General features: G+C 34.2%; 1 protein-coding gene across 1 annotated transcript; it reads right to left on the minus strand.

Moving 5' to 3' along the window:
• Positions 1-24: 24 nt before the first annotated feature.
• Positions 25-19,669, minus strand: LOC110456962. The gene is made up of 9 exons (XM_021508034.1): positions 19,602-19,669; positions 8,647-8,703; positions 6,282-6,367; positions 4,621-4,713; positions 4,148-4,246; positions 3,593-3,883; positions 2,670-2,805; positions 752-959; positions 25-97 (listed from the first exon to the last, which is right to left on the minus strand). The coding sequence occupies exons 1-9, from the start codon at positions 19,658-19,660 to the stop codon at positions 80-82; spliced, it is 1,047 nt and encodes a 348-aa protein (XP_021363709.1). The 5' UTR covers positions 19,661-19,669; the 3' UTR covers positions 25-79.
• Positions 19,670-19,721: the final 52 nt, after the last annotated feature.

Raw genomic sequence — 19,721 nt, forward strand, 5'->3', positions numbered from 1 at the left:
CTGTCCTGTCTGGTTTTAAAGGATACACCTGTACAGTGTAAATGTGGACACCCGATAAAGTGTCATTCCATCCGTCCCATCATATGGTTACAGGTCCCTATAAATTCAATTGTCGAAAATGTTATCATAAGTAGTGTATAACAAATCGTCATAAAATGGTTGTGTTAACAATTGTCAAATAATGTATATGTAGAAAGCTGTAGAATATCGTTGATGTAATTCAATAATTATCAAGAACAAAATACTAGCTAAAACTGAATATGGGGATTCAGTTATTCGTGTGAATAAATACAAGGTTCGACTTTAAATATGCTTTATCTCCGAAATTCATGGGTTTATGTTCAAAACTGCAGATAACTCAATAATGATTGAATGGACATTGTTGAAAAAAATAATATGCAAGTATTGCATGAAGCCTGTGGATGTCATTCATACCGGGATGATTGTAATAAAAAATATCCGTTCAGAAACATGAATTCAGATATTACCATTCTAAATATACAGTTGTTAGGGATGTAAGTATGAGTATTTTCTTATACTTATGTAAATACATTTATTGTATCGTCATGGAGAATCCTGAAGGTTAATGCAATTGCATTGAAAGCCTTATGCATGCGTTTCTTCTGGAAGTGTTTGTATAGCTATTTGCGATGGCAATGCAAATATGCAAGAACACATTAATGCTTACACCTTAGTACGGCCAGCAGCATTGTGACTTTACATATTTTACTGTTAACGACAGGTCGCTTACCTTTGAGATATCATTTCTAATTAGAAGCGGCTGTCTTGAACATGTTTTCGTTTCCATACAGTGGTAAGGTGGGTGGTAGTCGAACATGAACTGCATGTGTTTTGTAGCCGTTTGAGTTTCATAAAAGTCGTTTCGGTAGTGTGATAATGTATCCAGCGACCGGATACCTCGGAATCCCCCACTCTTTGTTGATACCGTAGCCACCATACTGTAACACATTCGTCTCATTTATAACAATTATACCAGACAAGAGCTGTTGGAGAACAGCAGAGCTCGCCTATTCGTGATATATTTTAAGTAATTAAATATCAAGTTATATGCAGTAAACTTGTATGTGCTAGATTGCTGAACTGCGTTATTTTGAGCATCAGTTTATGTAGATATGAAATGTAGCAATACAAAATATGAGGTACAGTTTCAGTGTCATTTTTTGATGTTTTTCCTAATATTACAATCTTTTACTACAATTAAAGAGCTTTGAAATTAATATAGGGTAAATGAAACCTTTAAAAGTTGCACAATATTAACAATATTGAAGAAAGTCCAAGCTGGCACCTAAACTATTGAAAATTGGAGTTTTTTTCGAGCATGACAATAGATGTTTAAAATATTTTTTAAAGCCACGTATGTCTAAGGAAACTGTAAAAAGATGCTGAACCGGGGAAACAATCAACAATAGTATTTTGAGACGGAGCCAGACATCCGATCACAATACGGCAGCCGTAACTAAAACCTGATCAGACATGGATTTCAAACCTTAGCTCCAATCACAATAAGGCAGCTGTAACTAATAGCGGCATCAGTACCTGATCAGATATGAATTCGATCTCTGGACCACCGATCACAATAAGACAGCCGTAAGTAATTACGGTACCTGTACCTGATCAGACATTAATTCGAACCAATGGCATTCGTTCACAATAACGACGATGTAACCAATAGCGGTACCTATACCTGTACCTGATCAGTGGTAAATCCCTGGCTCAATGAAACTCCAGTTATATACGAAACGAACTTAAAGAAGGATACTATATGTATAAAACACATGAGTGGAATTCTTAAGTGATTTGCCTGCAAAAGGACAGCGATTCTTAAAGATAAAACTGGAGTGAATTAGACGTTACAGCAAGGAGACATAACCATTATGACGTTATCGGGTCAATTAGACGTTACAGCAAGGAGATATATCGATTATGACGTTATCGAGTCAATTAGACGTTACAGGAAGGAGACATATCGATTATGACGTTATCGGGTCAATAAGACGTTACAGCAAGGATACATATCGATTATGACGAAATCGAGTCAATAAGACGTTAAAGCAAGGATGCATATCGATTATGACGTTATCGGGTCAAGTAGACGTTACAGCAAGGATACATATTGGTTATGACGTTATCGGTTCAATTGGTTTATATCTGCTAGTGCAGAAACGCATAAGTATGCAAAGGAATTATTCTTACTGCGACACTTTGTAGACTATTTTAAAAAAGGGGAGGGGGTATAAACATCCCTGGAAACGCTATATGAAAATGCTTTTATTGAATCTATCAGAATAAGTTACAATAAAAACGATGCAGTAATTTTCAGTCGCTTTCCCTTTCAGCAATATATCGCCGTCATATAATGCTTAATATTACAAATTAATTGTTCTCTATGATATTTGTTAATTGAAACATCTCTTGTATGGTTCAGCAGGTAATGAGTTATTAATTATTTTATGATTGTTTATGGAGATATTTTTAAATATCACCAATAAACATATCGATGGCGATTTTAAAAACCGTAGAGTAACGGAAGCTCTTTAAAATACTAATCAATTAGGCAGGGTGCAGTGAGTATTTGTCAACAACACTATATCATTGAGTGATCTTCTTTGGACAACAAGAAATTAATGTACCAACACAAGCATACTTACATATCTCCATTTTCTAACAACCAATCAAAATCAGTATCAGTTATGTTGCATTTAAAGACACCTTCTTGTGGTTTAGCTGTATTGGGGTTGTGTGGACAGGTGTAGTTTTTCTGGTGTCTATATGACGTAGAGGATCCTTCATAATGAAAACGAAAAACATCAGAAAAATAATTTAAAATGATATCAAGATACATAATTCTAGTAATCATCTCATACTCGATATGCTCATTGAAGTATGATCTTATATCAATCCAAATACAATTTTAGTTGTTGAATGGCTTCAGTACTGGATAATGGATATCCTGTATCATATACGGACATATAACTAAGGCGTTAAGGTTTATGTACGATAGATAAGTCCATATATCGTACCAGCTGTTGGATATGACCACACGTGTCGTATTGAGTGTTGAACATGAGCATGCGTGTCGTATTAATGGTTGAATATGATCAAACGTGTTGTAGTTATTGTTGAATATAAATATGCGTGTCGTATTGGTTGTTGATAATGATAATATATTTCGTACTGGCTGTTGAATATGATCATACGCGTCGTATTGATTGTTGAATATAATATGACCACACGTGTTGTATTGATTGTTGAATATGACCATGCATCTCGTATTGATTGTTGAATATGACCATGCATGTCGTATTGGTTGTTTAATGTGTCATCTTTTTATGTGTCTTTTATGAAATACAAAACATTGTCTGAAATTTGTTACTTAATATAACCGCTAATGGTAAGTTGATCGTTCAATAATGCATCTGCTACCCTATATGGGCGAGGCTGTTGAAGCTGATGCCTGGTATCGTATTAATGTTAGGGAAGTGTTCGTCGCTGAGTAAGACTCTTTATGACAAGACGTCCATGCCGAAGGTAATACCAAGCATTGCTGTGATAATTATGCCGATATACATACCTTGGTGCTGAATTTTTGTAAGTGTCAAACGAGCTCGCCCGTCCACTATCCCAAAGCCGTAGTTTTCAATGTAATTGCCGTTCTCCTCCAGCAAGGGATACTTGTATATTGATTCGAAGTAGATGTTGATGATATTGAAATCATGCTTCATCAACCAAATTCTATCTGTATAACCAGTGTTTGGTGCTGTGGAATCGGACAGGAATCTGGCCAACACTTTACCGCTCGTTCTTTCCTGATTGACGAGGTATGTGCTGGTGCGAAGGAGATATGGGGTTTGAGAAGCTTGCACTCCAATAAAATGACACAAATAATTAGATATGCATGTCTGACCATGAACGACGCTTCATTTTATTAAGAAAGATTTAAAAATAAAACTTCATATATAGGAAATAGTTACATAAATAGTTATGTAAGAAAAACGTCAACTAACATGGCCTAGAAATATATATGTCGTATGGTTAGTTGACGTTTTATTTCAGTGTGTAATTATATTTATCAATTGCATACTTATTATCGAGCTGAGTCCTAATAATTCCTTATTATAATACTTACATGTTAGGCAAGTGGTGCCCGTGAAACCAGACTGACATCTACAGTTGTGAGGATACGTGCAAATCCCGGGGAAGCAAGGTTTCAGGTGAGAACATACAACTGCAAATAAACCAAGCGATCAGAAAGCTCTGTGTAGCTTAAATATTGTCATGGATACTTTGGTATTCCATAACAATAAGAAAGCATTGTTCGTTGTTTGTATCTATAGACAGTTGTTTAATACGTACGTTTTCTATTATGGTAAGGGATCTGTAAGTGCTTTGTCCGATATAGACAGTTTGATTTCATGAACAAAGGTGGTAATGTGTCCAAAATATATGACTCACCGAGTTATGTTAGTATTCGTTAAGATTAAATGCACAGGGGTTAAACAAGAAATAAGTAAAAAAAAAAAAAAAAAAAAAACACACACTCAAGAAACAACTAATTATAATGCCATAGTAAAAACAAACCATTCTAGTAATGACAATTACCTGTTTGACAGGTACTTCCTATATGAGCGTTGTCGCATCGACACCTATTAGGTGACACACAGGTACCACCTATACAAGGAGGATTGCAAATAGCTGAAACAGATAAAAACCGTTAAAATTACATTATTTACCAGAAGTCGGCCAACGGGTTAGTTTCTTGCATTCATAGGAATTATCAAGGAATGGAGTATCTAATTATAAGGATGCATATCATACTCTGTGATCATTGTATGGATACCGTGGAGGAGGTTCCTGCGATGCATTGTATCAGACCTGATCAGTTGGCATTGGGACAAAAAATAATATCAGTCATTTTTCAAGGTTCGTCATTTTTGTTCGTCATTTTTGTGCTTTATTTATATTGTAGGCAAAAGAACTTTTGTTTTTATTAATGAATATTGAAAACCTGGTTTCGTTAAAAAAAAATCGTAATCCTAGTACATAATGTATATTTGACTTTTCTAATACAGTAGAGTCAAACATAACGTATTTTTAATTTTGATACATTTTTACAGGTAAATGAAGTATTATGCAATAGTTACAGAGAAAAACCCATAGTGTTGTAACACCAAACGTGGAATATAGAAAAAAAATACGCTGATTATAAACAAATAGCATGACCACTCACAGATTCTCAAACGAGTAGGGGATGGTTAATTATGGTTATCTAAATCGAGCTTGTAAATGTTCACACAAATTGCACGATTTTTCCGAATGCAGTTTGGTAAACCGAATTTTTCCTGATGAAAATATACTATAATAATAAGCGGTCAAGATTTAATTGTTTTTTATCTCCTTTGATAAAGTTAAAATATTATTTAGAAAATCGCGCTTCTCTTCGATATCCCTATCTCCTGTTTCTGAAAGACTAATCAATTGCCAAGAGTCAGGCCGTCACAATTGAAGATGCCGTCACAAAGCAGTGTTTTGTGTCGTCAATATTAGGAAACTGACCAGTTAAAATAACGTGCAGGTCGTGCTCAAGACATGTGGGTTCCATGGTTGTTTTTTACTCATTCCTTGGATGTTTGACATATGAGTGGAGAGACACATACTAGCTGTTAGAGAAATATAGATGAAATTTTGATTATCAATTAGTCGAGTTTGTATTTCAATAGGTGTGTTGCTTTTTATTAGAAGTTATATTTCGCAAATGGGATCAGCATTTAGCCAAACAAAAACCTCCACCATAAGTGGAAAGCACATCGGGCTACATCGATATTAAAATGTAACTAAGCATATTGTTTTGGCAGAGGGCTAAAAAGAAAGCCACTGTGTATAGGTTACAATAAGAACGGACATCCAATTAGTAAGCATTAAACGGTCGCAGGAGATAACTGTGTATCATTATTTACCTACCATCTCCTAAATATATCCCACTGAGAGCGCAGTATTAGAAATACGCAGTAAAATTGATTCATACCAGAGGTATGGATATTATATAAGTATGTCGATATATTTTCGCCATACAAACATATCTATTATTTCGTGTCAAAATATTATCATAAAAATGATACAATAGGTCGTTCTTCCCTCAGTTATATATTTCTCATTTGAAGGCATTGTTTCTGGATAATAACAAACTGCATTTTCTGAAGTCCCGTGAAGAACATACATATTATATTGATAAATAAAGAACTGGAATAAAAACGTATGCTTACGAGTTCTACAAGATGGCCCGTTGTACCCAGTACAACAGCGTGAACCTGTTGAATAGTAAACCCTTCTTACAATTTTTCTGCCCCACCTGTAACAAAAATAATAGGCCAAACGAATCAATGATCAATTCATCAAAGACAGCGATATCTTAACTTATTTTTGAAATATTTTTCTCTTTTCGGAATGAGATTTATCAGTTTTGTGTACATTTTAGATATCAAGTTTGTTTTCAACACAAATTTTATTTGAAAACTTACTTGTCTTAAACTAAGAACAACATAAATCATGTATCTACAATTTACCAATATATAAATATGACATTTATTAGCAGGTGACGGGAATATTGTCAACCCGAGAAAACTATTGTCACCCGAGACGAAGCCGAGGGTGACAATGGGTTTTTGAGAGCTGACAATATTCACTGTCACCTGCTAATGAATGTCATATCTATTTTGTTACACCAAAAGTCTTTGTAGCTCAGAAACGGCAGCAGACCTCGATAATGACATCTTGTTTGTTGATAGTCTGCTGTTTACAATCGCTATCGCACCGGCGCTTCATAAAATTGTCTGTTGCCGTAACGTTCTTGTGACCATCACGGTGGGGAAACGAAGCGGTGAACGCACATTTTTCGCGCATGTGATATGTTTCACTGTCAATATCACCCGCGCTCCTTATGACCAATGTATTTTGGGAGGGTGACAGAGATTTTTGTTTAATTTTCTCCCAACCAATCAAATAGCTAGAAATTCACTTGAGGTGTAACAATAACGTTGGCCCGCCTTGGACAATTGTATCGTTCACAGTCTGGCCAGTCAGTATTTAACACACAGTGAAATAAGAAATGTTTGAACCTCACCACTAATATGTTACAGAACCTGTCAACAGTTATATCATGAGTGATAACTTCCCTTTCCTCTGTAGTAGCATTCCAACATATCTTGATGGACTTAGCATGATAAAATACTCCAGAACTGTTCCCAAAATCTACATTCTATATATAGAGCTATGACATTCGCGTGAAGGTCATGATAAAAAACGTCATCACCGTGTTTTAGAAATTAAAAGGTCAATTTGCTTTTCTGAACTTGAACAACATTTGATGAATCAAACGCTTACACGTTAAGTGAACCTTTGATTTGAAGATGGTGTCCAAATTGTTCCTAAGTATTTACGACCTAAAACCTTTTGTCTATGTGTAGTGACGATGTGGGTATAGTCTGATCTTTTGAGTTGACGATGTGGTTGATTGGCCCCTGTGTATTGACAACATGTTACGTTTTGTCCATGTTATGACCGATGTACAAGGTAATACGCATTGTTGGCAATGTGTTTTATTTAGTGCCTGTGTATTGATATTGCGGTAGATTTTATCCATTTTGACGATGTGGTATATTTTGTTACATATGTTTTGTCGATGTGGAATATTTTTTTTACATATGCTTTGACGATGTGGTATATTTTGTTCCTGTGTTTTAATGATGTGGTATATTTCGTTCCTGTGTTTTGACGATGTGGTATATTTCGTCCCTGTGTACTGACGAAGTGGTAAATTTTGTTCCTGTATATTGGTATAATGGTAGAGGTTGTCCCTGTTTATTGATATTATTGTAGATTATGTCACTGTAAATATACGATGTGGTACGTTTAGTCTCTGTGTTTTGAAAATGCGGTAGATTTTGTCCCTGTGTATTGATATTATGGTATATTTTGTCCCTAGCAGTGTACAGACTGGCGATGAAGTATATGTTGTCCTTCTGTTTTGGCAATGTGGTATATGTTCTCCCTGTGTATTGGTGATGTGGTATGTTTTGTCCCTGTGTATTGGCAATGTGGTATATTTTGTCCCTGTGTATTGGTGATGTGGCATATTTGGCCCTGTGTATTGGTGATGTGGTAGATTTTATCCATAAGTTTTGACGATATGGTAGATTTTGTTCCTGTGTTTTGACGATGTGGTATATTTCGTCCCTGTGTACTGACGATGTGGTAAATTTTGTCCCTGTGCATTGGCGATGTGGTAGATTTTGGCTCTGTATAATGACCATACCGTACATTTTGTCCTTATTACAACGTACTTGCGTTGCTTTTTCCCTTACCTTACGATGTTTTGTCCTTGTGCGTTTCGCAGGTGGTACGATTCCCATGTTTATTGACCATATGATACATTTTGTCCCGTGTACTGACGACAAAGTGTATTTTGTCTTTTATTACCGAACAGGTATATTTTGTCCTCATGAATCTAACGTATGGTATATTTTATCCCAGAGTTTTAACGATAGGTGTAGTTTGTCCTTGATTGCAGATCACTACTTCATTTTTTTCTTATGAAATACATTATTGTATATATGGAATTATACTACTTACCATCCTACTTTTGTGGTTCCCCATCTGTAAAGTGGCTTCTGGAAATAGCACGTGTTCCTGATAAAGACAATAAATAAACATCAACACACGATAAAACGGTAGTTACACAGACAAAATCATACCTTATCAGTCCAGAACATCAAAGTTCATTAACAAAAGATTATCCAGCATATATCAATAATAAGCAACCTAATAAATGGCAGTGTGCCTCAATATTCAATAAAGGAAACACATTTTTACATAGACAATATAGATGTAAACATATACACTTGATCAAGGTAAGTGAAGTCATCTAAACTCTTAGCTAATTGCTAGACTACTAGGAAAGTAGTAAAATAATTGATCCTATCAGCCGCATGTTTGACATCTATAAACAGGGCAATATTATATGATAATAGGGCAAAGGTATATAATAATAGGCCAAGGGTATATAATAGCAGGGCAGAAATATAAAATAACAGGGCAATGGTTCATAATAATAGAGCAAGTGTATATAATAACAGGGCAAGAATATATAATAACAGGGCAAGGGTATATAATAACCGGGAAAGTGTATATAATATAAGGGCACAGATAAATGATAACAGGGCAAGGATATATAATAACAGGGCACGGATATATAATAACAGGGCAAGAATATATAATAACAGGCCAAGGGTATATAATAACAGGAAAAGTGTATATAATAGAAGGGCACAGATATATGATAACAGGGTAAGGATATATAATAACAGGGCACGGATATATGATAACAGGGCAAGGATATATAATAATATACCATGAATATATAAAAATAGGACAAGGATATATAATTACAGGGCAGAAATATTTAATAACAGGGCAATGGTTCATAATAGCAGAGCAAGGGTATATAATAACAGGGCAATGATATATAATAACAGCGCAAGGGTATATAATAACAAGACATGGATATATAATAACAGGGTAAGGGTATATAATAACATGTCAAAGATATATAATAACAAGTAAAGGCAATATTATAACAGGGCAAGGGTATACATTAACAGGGCAAGGGTATTTAATAGCAAGGCAAGGATACATAATAGCAGGCCAAAGATAAATAACAACGCATATGTATATAATAACAGGGAAAGGCTATATAATAACAGAGCAAGGATATATTATAACAGGCAATGGGGTATATTACATCAGGGCAAGGATATATAATAACAGGACAAGGGTATATACTATCAGGGCAAGGATATATAATAACAGGGCAAGGATATATAACGGCTGGGAAAGGCTATATAATAACAGTGCAGAGGTATATTATAACAGGGTTAGTGTATATAATAACAAGACGTTGATATACATAATAACAGGGCAAGGGTGTTTAATAACGTGACAATGATATATAATATCAAGTCAAATATATAATAACAAAGCATATGTACAGTTGTGGGATCGCACAACGTTAAACGATGTGCGGTGTGCGCACGATGTGTGCACGGAGTGCGAACGATAAACAAATGGACGATGATTGCTTGCACACATTTGTGCGGACGATCGACGAACGTTGTGCGATAATAATCGTGGTTGGTGTAAATTGAGGAATGGCTTAACAATATATACGGTTTGGTTTTTAAACATATAAACTTGATCTTTTAGCATGTTTCTATATTCTAGCTACATCTATAAGCTTATCTTTCTGTCTATACTTTCTTCAATTTAGAAATGGTGTTCTCTGTGTTTTTTAAACGACCTTAATCGACACATGTAAAATTACAACACAGTCTCGGCAACACAGGTAAACATAGCCACTTTGTACCTGCACCGTAGTTTTCCCCCGCCCGGGGCACCTGCGTAAATCGCCAAGGTGTGAAAACAAGGTGAAGGGGAGCTATAGATCAAAACGAATACAAATAACAAATTCTCAACGTCCAGTTGTGTTTTCATAACGGTCATACGGTATCACATAGCAGCTCTATGTGTCAGGCACAGGCCAGGTAAAACTCCGGTCACTTATCAAATTTTCATTTACCTGTTCTGTTACATTTGAACTGAACCCATTCTTGACAGCCTGTCACGGTCACTGTATGCTGTGTTTCCCGCATTGTATTGTAAAATTATACATAATCTTAATTATTGTGATGAAAAATGATAGTAATGTATAGTTTTAGTGTATACAGTGTACATTATTGCATACAAGAGGCCCGTATTATTTTTATTCCGTAATATTGATCAACAAATCGTTCCAAATCGCACAGTTGTGCGGATAGAAGCGCACAACGGGGCGAACGATTGTTAAATCGCCCAGTTGTGCGCACCATGTGTGGACGATGTTCGGACGGTGTGTGAACGATGTATGCAAGGTGTGCGCACGGTATTTTTGGTGCGTTGTGCGGTCACACAACTGTATATACATTGTTATAACAGGGAAAGGCTAAGTAATGACAGAGCAAGGATATATTATAACAGGTCAAGGATATATAATAACAGGGCAAGGGTATATCATATCAGGGCAATGATATATAATAACCGGGCCAGGAAATATAATAACAGGGCAAGGATATATAATATCAGGGCAAGGATAAATATTAACAGGGCAAGGAAATATAATAACAGGGCAAGGGTATATAATATCAGGGCAAGGATATATAATAACCGGGAAAGTGTATATAATATAAGAGCAAGGACATATAATAACAGGGTAAGGCTATTTAATAGCAGATCAAGGATACATAATAACAGGACAAGGGTTTATAATAACAGGGCAAGAGTATATACTAACACTGTAAGGGTATATACTATCAGGGCAAGGATATATAATAGAAGGGCAAGGATATATAATAACAGGGCAAGGATATATAATAATAGACCATGGGTATAGTATAACAGGGTTATTGTATATAATATAAGGACAATAATATATATTAACAGGATAATGATATATTATAACAGGGCAAGATTATATAATAATAAGGCAGGACCATATAATAACAGGACAAGGATATATAATAATGGACCATGATAGTATAACAGGGTTATTGTATATAATATAAAGACAAGAATATATATTGACAGGATAATGATATATTATAACAGGGCAAGGTTATATAAAAACAGGGCAAGGAAATATAATAACTGTTCATGGATGTACAAATCAGGACAAGGATATATAATAAAAGGACTGAAATATATAATTACAGGCTAATGGTTCATAATAACAGGGTGAGTATTTATATTTTCAGGGCAAGGGTATATAATTACAGGGAAAGGGTATATAATATAAGGGCACATATAAATGATAACAGGGCAAGGATATATAATAACAGGGCAAGAATATAAAATAACAGGCCAAGAGTATATAATAACAGGAAAAGTGTATATAATATAAGGGCACAGATATATGATAACAGGGCAAGGATATATAATAACAGGGCACGGATATATGATAACAGGGCAAGGATATATAATAACAGGGCAAGGGTATATAATAACAGGTTAAGGATATATAATAACAGGATAAGGCAACATAATAACAGTGCAGAGGTATATTATAACAGGGCACGTGTATTTGATAACGTGACAAGGATATATAATAAAAGGCCGAATATATTTTATAACAAGGAAAGGCGATATAATAACATGGCAATGGCATTTAATAACAGGGCAACAATATATAATAACAGGGCAAAGATAAATAATAACAGGGCAAGGATATTTATTAACTGGGCAAAGGTATATAATAACAGGACAAGGATAGATAATAACAGGGAAAGTGTATATAATATATAGGCAAGGATATATGATAACAGGGCCAGGATATATAATAACAGTGCAAGAAATTATAATAAAAGGGCAAAAAAATATAAAAACAGGGCAAGGATATATAATAACAGGCCAAGGGTATATAATACCAAGGAAAGTGTATATAATATAAGGGGACGTATATATGATAACAGGGCAAGGATATATTATAAAAGGGCACGGACATATGATAACAGGGCAAGGATATATAATACTATACTATGAATGTATAAAAAAAATAGGGCAAGGATATATAATTACAGGGCAGAAATATATAATAACAGGGCAATGGTATATACTTACCGGTTAAGGATATATCATAACAGGGTAAGGAAACATAATAACAGTGCAGAGGTATATTATTACAGGGCAGGGGTATTTAATAACAAGGAAAGGCAATAAGATAACAGGGCAAGGGTATATAATAACAGGGCAAGGATCATAATAACAGGCCAAAGATAAATAACAACAATGCAGTGATATATAATAACAACGCATATCTATATAATAACAAGGAAAGGCTATATAATAATAGAGCAAGGATATATTATAACAGGGCAAGGGTATATACTATCAGGGCAAGGATATATAATAACAGGGCAATGATATATAACGGCTGGGTAAGGCTATATAATAACAATGCAGACGTATATTATAACAGGGCAAGTGTATATTATAACAAGACATTGATATATATAATAATAGGGCAAGGGTGTTTAATGACGTGACAATGATATATAATAACAGGTCAAATATATAATAACAAAGCATATGTATATGTATATACATTGTTATAACAGGGAAAGGCTAAATAATAACAGAGCAGGGATATATTATAACAGGTCAAGGATATATATGAACAGGGCAAGGGTATATCATATCGGGGCAAGGATATATAATAACAGAACAAGGGTATATAATATCAGGGCAAGTATATATAATAACAGGGCCAGGAAATATAATAACAGGGCAAGGGTATATAATATCAGGGCAAGGATATATAATTTCAGGCCATGGATATTTAATAGCCAGGAAAGTGTATATAAATTAAGAGCAAGGACATATAAATTAAGAGCAAGAATATATAATAACAGGGTAAGGCTATATCATAACAGGGCAAGGGTATATAATATCAGGGCAAGGATATATAGAGAATAATACATGCCTTGGGCTGATATTGGTCGCGGGTTGATACTGGGTGTGATATGGAAAAAGGCGTGTTTTATTCTGTTTATTACATGCTTGCTAATAAAAACTTCTATCTTATGATTTATTTATTTTTTTTGAAATATTGAAAAACGAGTTTTTTTCCAAAAGGGGTGTCATATGGGTTTTGCGGGCTGATACGGGTTTTGGGGTGTGATACGGCGGGGGCTGATACGGGGTTTGGGGGGTAATACGGCGAGGGCTGATATGGGTTAGAGCAATTGTGTCGTTTCGCATATACAAAAAACCCGTATTTATTAGTAGGTATGTAAAACAGAATTATAAGGCAGGACCACATAATAACGGAGCAAGGATATATCATAATGGACCATGGGTATAGTATAACAGGGGAATTGTATATAATATAAGGACACGGAAGGACCATATAATGACAGGACAAGGATATATAATAATGGACCATGGGTATAGTATAACAGGGTAATTGTATATAATATAAAGACACGGATATATATTAACAGGATAATGATATATCATAACAGGCCAAGGCTATATAATAACCGGGCAACGACATATAAGAACAGTTCATGGAGTATAACAGGGTTATTGTATATAATATAAAGACACGGATATATATTAACAGGATAATGATATATCATAACAGGCCAAGGCTATATAATAACCGGGCAACGACATATAATAACAGTTCATGGATGTAAAAATCAGGACAATGATATATAATAAAAGGACTAAAACATATAATAACAGGCCAATGGCCAGGGCACGGGTATTTGATAACGTGACAAGTATATAAGATAACAGGTCAAATATATTTAATAACAAGGAAAGGCAATAGCATAACATGACAATGGTATATTATAACAGGGCAAGTGTATATGATAACAAGACATTGATATATAATAACATGGCACGAGTATTTGAAAACGTGACAAGGATATATAATAACAGGGCAAGGGAATATAATAGCAGGGCAAGGGTATTTGATAACGTGACAAGGATATATAATAACAGTAAAGGGCAAAAAAATATAAAAACAGGGCAAGGATATATAAGAACAGGGCAGAAATATATAATAACATGGAAATAAATCATAATAACGGGGGGAAAAAATATAGTAGCAGGGCAAGGATATATAATTTCAGGCCATGGATATTTAATAGCCAGGAAAGTGTATATAAATTAAGAGCAAGGACATATAAATTAAGAGCAAGAATATATAATAATGGACCATGGGTATAGTATAACAGGGTAATTGTATATAATATAAAGACACGGATATATATTAACAGGATAATGATATATCATAACAGGCCAAGGTTATATAATAACCGGGCAACGACATATAAGAACAGTTCATGGAGTATAACAGGGTTATTGTATATAATATAAAGACACGGATATATATTAACAGGATAATGATATATCATAACAGGCCAAGGCTATATAATAACCGGGCAACGACATATAAGAACAGTTCATGGAGTATAACAGGGTTATTGTATATAATATAAAGACACGGATATATATTAACAGGATAATGATATATCATAACAGGGAAAGGGTATATACTATCAGGGGAAAGATATATAATAACAGGGGAAGGCTATATCATAACAGGGCAAGGGTGTATACTATCAGGGGAAAGATATATAATAACAGGGGAAGGCTATATCATAACAGGGCAAGGGTGTATACTATCAGGGGAAAGATATATAATAACAGGGGAAGGCTATATCATAACAGGGCAAGGGTGTATACTATCAGGGGAAAGATATATAATAACAGGGTAAGGCTATATCATAACAGGGCAAGGGTATATAATAACAGGGCAAGGATATATAATAACAGGGCAAATATATATAATAACAGGGCATGGGTATATAATAACAGGGCAAGGATATATCATAACAGGGCAAGGGTATATACTATCAGGGGAAAGATATATAATAACAGGGTAAGGCTATATCATAACAGGGCAAGGGTATATAATATCAGGGCAAGGATATATAGAGAATAATACATGCCTTGGGCTGATATTGGTCGCGGGTTGATACTGGGTGTGATATGGAAAAAGGCGTGTTTTATTCTGTTTATTACATGCTTGCTAATAAAAACTTCTATCTTATGATTTTTTTATTTTTTTTTGAAATATTGAAAAACGAGTTTTTTTCCAAAAGGGGTGTGATATGGGTTTTGCGGGCTGATACGGGTTTTGGGGTGTGATACGGCGGGGACTGATACGGGTTTTGGGGTGTAATACGGCGAGGGCTGATATGGGTTAGAGCAATTGTGTCGTATCGCATATACAAAAAACCCGTATTTATTAGTAGGTATGTAAAACAGAATTATAAGGCAGGACCACATAATAACGGAGCAAGGATATATAATAATGGACCATGGGTATAGTATAACAGGGTAATTGTATATAATATAAGGACACGGATATATATTAACAGGATAATGATATATCATAACAGGCCAAGGTTATATAATAACCGGGCAACGACATATAATAACAGTTCATGGATGTAAAAATCAGGACAATGATATATAATAAAAGGACTAAAACATATAATAACAGGCCAATGGCCAGGGCACGGGTATTTGATAACGTGACAAGGATATATAATAACAGTCCAAATATATTTTACAACAAGGAAAGGCAATATAATAACACGGCAATGGCATATAATAACAGGGCAACGATATATAATAACAGGGCAAAGGTATATAATAACAGGACAAAGATAAATAACAGCAATGCAATGATATATAATAACAGGGCAACGATATAAAATAACAGGGAAAGGTTATATAATAGCAGGGCAAGGTTAAATAATAACAGGGCAATGGGATATAATAACAGGGCAAGGATATAATAACAGGGCAAGGATATATAAGAACAGGGCAGAAATATATAATAACATGGAAATAATTCATAATAACGGGGGGAAAAAATATAGTAGCAGGGCAAGGATATACAATAACAGGGAAAGGGTATATAATAACAGATCAAGGATATATAATAACAGGACAAGGGTTTATAATAACAGGGCAAGAGTATAAAATAACAGTCCAAGGGTATATATTATCAGGGCAAGGATATATAATAACAGGGCACGTGTATATAATATCATGGCAAGGAAATATAATAACAGGGCAAGGGTATATTATAACAGGGCAAGATTATATAATAACAAGGCAGGACTATATAATAACAGGGCAAGGATATATAATGATGAACCATGGGTATATAATAACAAGTCTTGGAAATATAATAACAGAGCACGGGTATTTGATGACGTGACAAGCATATATATTAACAAGACGAATTTATTTTATAACAGGGAAAGGCAATATAATAACACGGCAATGGTATATAATAACAGGGCAAGGGTATATAATAGCTGTATAAGGTTATATAATAACAGTGCAGAGGTATATTATAACGGGGCAAGTGTATATAATAACAAGACATGGATACATAAAAGCAGGGCAAGGGTATTTGATAACGTGACAAGTATATAAGATAACAGGTCAAATATATTTAATAACAAGGAAAGGCAATATCATAACATGACAATGGTATATTATAACAGGGCAAGGGAATACATTTATTATAACAAGACATGGATATAACATAACATAGCACGGGTATTGGATAACGGGACAAGGATATATAATTACAGGTCGAATATATTTAATAACAAGGAAAGGCAATATAATAACATGGCAATGGTATATAATAACAGGGCAAGGGTATATAACAACAAGACATGGATATATAATAACATGGCACGAGTATTTGAAAACGTGACAAGGATATATAATAACAGGTCAAGTATATTTAATAACAAGGAAAGGCAATATAATAACAGAGCAACGATATATAATAACAGGGCAAAGATAAATAACAACAAAGAAATGATATATAATAACAGGGCAAGGATATACAATAACAGGGCAAGGGTATATAATAGCAGGGCAAGGATATATAATAACAGGGCAAATATATATAATAACAGGGCATGGGTATATAATAACAGGGCAAGGATATATCATAACAGGGCAAAGATAAATAACAACAAAGAAATGATATATAATAACAGGGCAAGGATATACAATAACAGGGCAAGGGTATATACTATCAGGGGAAAGATATATAATAACAGGGCAAGTGTATATAATAACAAGACATGGATATATAATAGCAGGGCAAGGGTATTTGATAACGTGACAAGGATATATAATAACAGGTCAAATATATCTAATAACAAGGAAAGGCGATATAATAACATGGAAATGGTATATAAAAACAGGGCAACGATATATAATAACAGGGCAAGGGTATATAATAACAGTGCAGAGGTATATTAATACAGGGCAAGTATGTATAATAAAAAAAAGACATGCATATAAATTATCAGGGCAAGGGTATATAATAACAGGGCAAGGATATATATTAACAGGGCAAAGATAAATAACAGTAATGCAATGATATATACTAACAAAGCATATGTATATAACATCAGGGCAAAGTTATATATAATAGGGCAAGGATATATAATAACAGGGCAAGGGTATATAATAACAGGGAAAATATATACTATCAGTCCATGGGTATAATACAGGGAAAATGTATATAAGATAAGAGTAAGGACATATAATAACAGGGCAAGGATATATAATAACAGGACAAAGATACATAATAAAAGGGCAAGAACATATAATACCGGGGCATGAAAATACAAAAACAGGACAAGGATATATAATAAAAGGACAGAAATATATAATAACAGGCCATTTGTTCATGATAACAGAGTATGTATATATATGTTCAGGGCAAGGGTATATAATAACAGGCCAGGGGTATATAATAACAGGGCAAGGGTATATAATAGCAGGGCAAGGTTAAATAATAACCGGGCAATGCTCGCAAAGTACACTGAATTTTTATCTAAATTTAATTGACTTTTAATATGAGCATCGTATAGCCCAAAATATCAATTAAATATTTATACATGTTTATAAATGGAACATACCTGGTTATCTCCGCTATATCATTTACTTATTAATCGTTTCATTAGTGGTTTTGTCAAGTCACATAATGAGCGTACTTATGTAGGTCTAGCCTGCTGTTCGATTCTATTGTTAACTCAATAAAATATGATAAAATTGAAAACACCTCTGACTGATCATATGATTTGTGCAGATGTTTGCGTGCAAATCACTCGGTAACATAAAGATGTAAACAATAAATAACAATCTCAACGGACCGACCTGTCTCCCACAAGTTCGGCACTGTACGAATATCAATTTCCTTTATAAAACGCAAATTCAAAGCTGTATACAGTAAACAGTTGTATATAGTTTTGTTTTTTAAGATCAAATCGAGTTTTACAAACAAAATAGAAATACATGCAAATGTAAAGATAGAAAAAAGAGTAAATACCTTCAATGTCAGAAACGGAATCATCTTGACTTTGGAAATTGTTATCACAAGATAAAATGTTAGTTTACCTTCAAATCTGTCAGGACGAAATATTTTACGTTATTATGACACTTGTACGCTTTCTGATATTTAATGTCATTGCGTCGTTTGACGTATTTACTTTTTGTTTCTTTTCATAAACTCCTGCATGTTTTCACAGAATTCTGTCGCTAAATCAAAGTTTTTCAGAGAAAAAAAATCTTAACAACTTAAGTACAAGAAGCGGCAAAAAATATACTTTAAAAAAAAAAGCAAAGCACCCATATCGAATTAACTCATAGTATTACAATATTAATTTTAATTCAGCATAATGGCTTATTCGTTTCACAAAAAATCACCACAAACATTGCTTTGACGAAATCTGTTTTAGGGTCTCCTGTTACTTACACTGATGTAAATAAAACATAAATTGTTTAATAGGACATTAAAAATAAATTTGTTCCAATTTTCTAAATGATAAGCATTATGATTTTTAACAAAGAACTATATTTAAAATGACGATACTTACCCATAGCAAACACTGAAGCTGAATCCAGCTATAGCCAGGATGATAAGTGTTATCTCCATGGTCGGCTGTAGACCCCGCAGTAACTCGAATACCACCGCACGCCACTTATATACCTGAAAG

This window comes from Mizuhopecten yessoensis, unplaced genomic scaffold (genome assembly GCF_002113885.1).
Source record: "Mizuhopecten yessoensis strain PY_sf001 unplaced genomic scaffold, ASM211388v2 scaffold1063, whole genome shotgun sequence".
In the NCBI taxonomy this organism is placed as follows: domain Eukaryota; kingdom Metazoa; phylum Mollusca; class Bivalvia; order Pectinida; family Pectinidae; genus Mizuhopecten; species Mizuhopecten yessoensis.